Source organism: Macadamia integrifolia, chromosome 9, assembly GCF_013358625.1.
Source record: "Macadamia integrifolia cultivar HAES 741 chromosome 9, SCU_Mint_v3, whole genome shotgun sequence".
NCBI lineage: Eukaryota > Viridiplantae > Streptophyta > Magnoliopsida > Proteales > Proteaceae > Macadamia > Macadamia integrifolia.
This window is the reverse complement of record NC_056565.1, coordinates 24,274,924-24,278,406: the sequence shown is the minus strand read 5'-3', so window position 1 is coordinate 24,278,406 and position 3,483 is coordinate 24,274,924. Positions and strand designations below refer to the sequence as shown.

The 3,483-nt window shown below is 38.0% G+C and overlaps 1 protein-coding gene across 1 annotated transcript; it reads right to left on the bottom strand.

Annotated features, from left to right (window-relative positions):
* Positions 1 to 625: 625 nt before the first annotated feature.
* LOC122089963 (ripening-related protein grip22-like) lies at positions 626 to 1,601 on the bottom strand. Its single transcript, XM_042659748.1, has one exon. The coding sequence runs from the start codon at positions 1,527 to 1,529 to the stop codon at positions 876 to 878; it is 654 nt and encodes a 217-aa protein (XP_042515682.1). The 5' UTR covers positions 1,530 to 1,601; the 3' UTR covers positions 626 to 875.
* Positions 1,602 to 3,483: the final 1,882 nt, after the last annotated feature.

Genomic DNA, 3,483 nt, shown 5'->3' with positions numbered 1-3,483 from the left:
AAACGTAATTGTAAAAATTTTCAATGTTTGTTTGTTATTTATTTTACATGGTGTAAGGATAAGAGAAAAAATCCTCCTCCTCTCACCCCTTCCCACTCGAGGTTGCGATCCTCCTCTCTTTTTCTTAGGGAGTGGTTTCTTCTTTATAGTTCCACATTTTTCTTCCCGGGGTGGAGGGGGTGGGGGGAGGTTATATCCTCAATCTTCTCTTGACGACATGAAGGGGATGGGAACCTATTGGCGAGCCCAATTCTAGTTAAGGGACCGAGCTCGAATTTGACTTCATTTTTGGTTTGTTCCAGAAATATAGGTCTCTGTTAGGTTACTAGTGTGGGAAGATGTTAGGCACCCACCTCGCCCGATAATTTGGACAGCCATAGACCAACATATATGCTTGGATTTTGAATATTCTCCACCGATAACTTTGACAGCCCTAGGCCAACATATATGCTTGCTATGTTTATTTGAACTGAATCATGATGAAATGAATGTGCATGAACCACATAAAATAATAATAATAGAAATCTATCACTAATATGCCAAATGATAAGATTATATCATATGATGTGAGTATATGGAATGATAGGAAATCAGATGATAAAATTAACTAATATATGCATTGACATACAAGGGACCATTAATTATGAGGTTCTTATTACTGTGTTCCTGAAACGTCAGCTGATCAGCCAACCCTTGTCCTACAAACTCTCTTCGATCCTACTGCATTAACAATATAGATTATTCCACATAAAGCAACGCACAAACTACAAACATGGTTATAAATGACATATGAATGTCCTTATTTCATTTGGGGGATCTCTAACAATTACATTTATTCTGGACTTGTGAAACACACACACACACACACACAAACCTTAGGCCATGGTCCATTTAACATCTACCACGCCTATGCCTATGTCAAGCCCCAAAGCGTTCCACACAGCATTAGAAGCATCAACTATATTGTTATGACATGGAGGTTGGTAATCATGCTCTTTGTCACAACCGTGCATTGAGTCACACTCATCCACAACCTTTGCTGTTGTAGTTTTTCCATTATTGGCAGTTATCTTGATCATCTTTCCACAACGACTACCACCGGCATACCATCCTGTGGAGAGAGCCACGATACGTTCCGAGTTGGAATGGTATTTCCCATCACATTCTGAAGCACCACCTCCATCACCACCCGCCTCGAAATTGTTGTTTGTAAGTTGGGCAGGTGTGGAAGAAGTGACCTGAGCAGAGCAATTATATGTGGTATAGGTCTTGCTCCCACAGCGGAGTTTTCCTGCCGGACTGCATCCATCGCCACCACTGCTGCCACCACCGGGGGACGGGGGTGGGTTGTTGGAGCATATGTGGGTGCCAAGATCAGGGTCGTCATTGCACTTTCCATTGATGCAGATGAGCTGACCACTGCAATCGTCAAGAGTGTTACATGATCCTCCACAAGAGGAGATAGCACTTGTAAGGTAAGGAAGCAGCAGAAGGATAATTGAGAGGGGAGCTAACAGTGTCAAGGCCATTGTAATACCTTCCTGTTGATGAGACTTTCTGGAGAAGTACTATAGGTTGAGTTAAAATGGTGGAAGAAAGGGCTCTATATATACAAGGTTCCCCGGGGGGATCAAAATCCTCTGTTTTTCTCATCCCTGTTTTTTCTTGTTTTGCTACCTGTAGGTGGACAACAGAGGATCCAACGGTCAAGGTTGGGTGAGGATTATGACATCCGGTGCGTTGGTCTTAAAATTGTCCACGTGTCGTGTTCTGCAGGGAAAATAATCCTCTGTTTTTCTCATCCCTGTTTTTCCTTGTTTTACTACCTGCAGAACACGACACGTGGATAACTTTAAGACCAACGCACCGGATGTAATAATCCTCATCCAACCTTGACCGTTGGATCCTCTGTTGTCCACGTGTCGTGTTCTGTAGGTAGCAACACAAGGAAAAACATGGATGAGAAAAACAGAGGATTTTGATCCGTTCTGCAGGTAGCAAAACAAGAAAAAACAGAGATGAGAAAAACAGAGTATTATTTTCCAGGGGTTGTGTGGTGAAGGGCGTAACCAGAAATTTGTTGTGATTTGAGAACCGCCCTGCTCAAATTCAATGGTCATGGTCACGGTCATCGTAATCTGACGATATAAAGCCGATTCAACTGTTGGACAGTAGGTGGGAAAATAATGATTGAGATGAATAATTAAGTTTCTTGTGATTTGAAAACTGCCATGATCAAATTCAATAATCATGGTCATCGTAATCTGATGATTTAAAGCCGATTCAACTGTACTGTTGACAGTGAGTGGGAAAATAATGATTGAGATGAATCATCTAGTCACATGTGGATCCTTATTCCCTATTGCCTAGCCTTCCTATGGTTGAAAATGATCAATTGTAACCTTAATAAAATTTTAATATAATATCTTTTATGAATTCAATATAATAAAGAACATCTCACTCATTTAAATGTGCGTTTAGCACAACTGAAAATCAGGTTCTTCGATTTGGACTTTTTTTTTTTTTTTTCAAAACTTGGAAAGTTAGGCAAGTCATACTTTTTTTTTTCTTTATTTTGTTTAATTCTTCTTTCTCCTAATCTTCCAAATTTAGAAAGACTCAAAGTTATGGTTCTTCACAGATTAGAAGAAAAAGTAGACTAATTTTGAAGACAATGAAAATTTTGGTGTTTTGTTATTTGTAGACCAAAACGGATCAAATACGGCCTAATAGAAAAAAAGGGACTCGTGAATTTCTCCTAATCTTCCAAATTTAGAAAGACTCAAAGTTATGGTTCTTCACAGATTAGAAGAAAAAGTAGACTAATTTTGAAGACAATGAAAATTTTGGTGTTTCGTTATTTGTAGACCAAAACGGGTCAAATACGGCCTAATAGAAAAAAAGGGACTCGTTGAATTTCTCCTAATCTTCCAAATTTAGAAAGACTCAAAGTTATGGTTCTTCATAGATTAGAAGAAAAAGTAGACTAATTTTGAAGACAACGAAAATTTTGGTGTTTTGTTATTTGTAGACCAAAACGGGTCAAATGCGGCCTAATAGAAAAAAAGGGACTTGTTGAATTTCTCCTAATCTTCCAAATTTAGAAAGACTCAAAGTTATGGTTCTTCACAGATTAGAAGAAAAAGTAGACTAATTTTGAAGACAACGAAAATTTTACTGCTCCGGAAAAAATGCCTAATCAAGAACTCATTATGATTAAGACCTAATCATTTCTTAAACCAAGGTAAACCTTCATAACTCCTAATTAGGTTTTAGGTTTTTTTATTCAACCCGTGTAACTTGTCTAAGTCAAAACCTTGTTTTCTAACTGTGATATTTAAAAGAAGGGATGTTATTAACGTAACAAAGGTAGGTTAAGTTTGAAAAAATAAAAAAATGGTGAAAAGACAAATACGCAATGAAAAAAGGGCACATTATGGACATTTTGGTGGGGCAATCTAGATATTTCATTTTATTTTATTA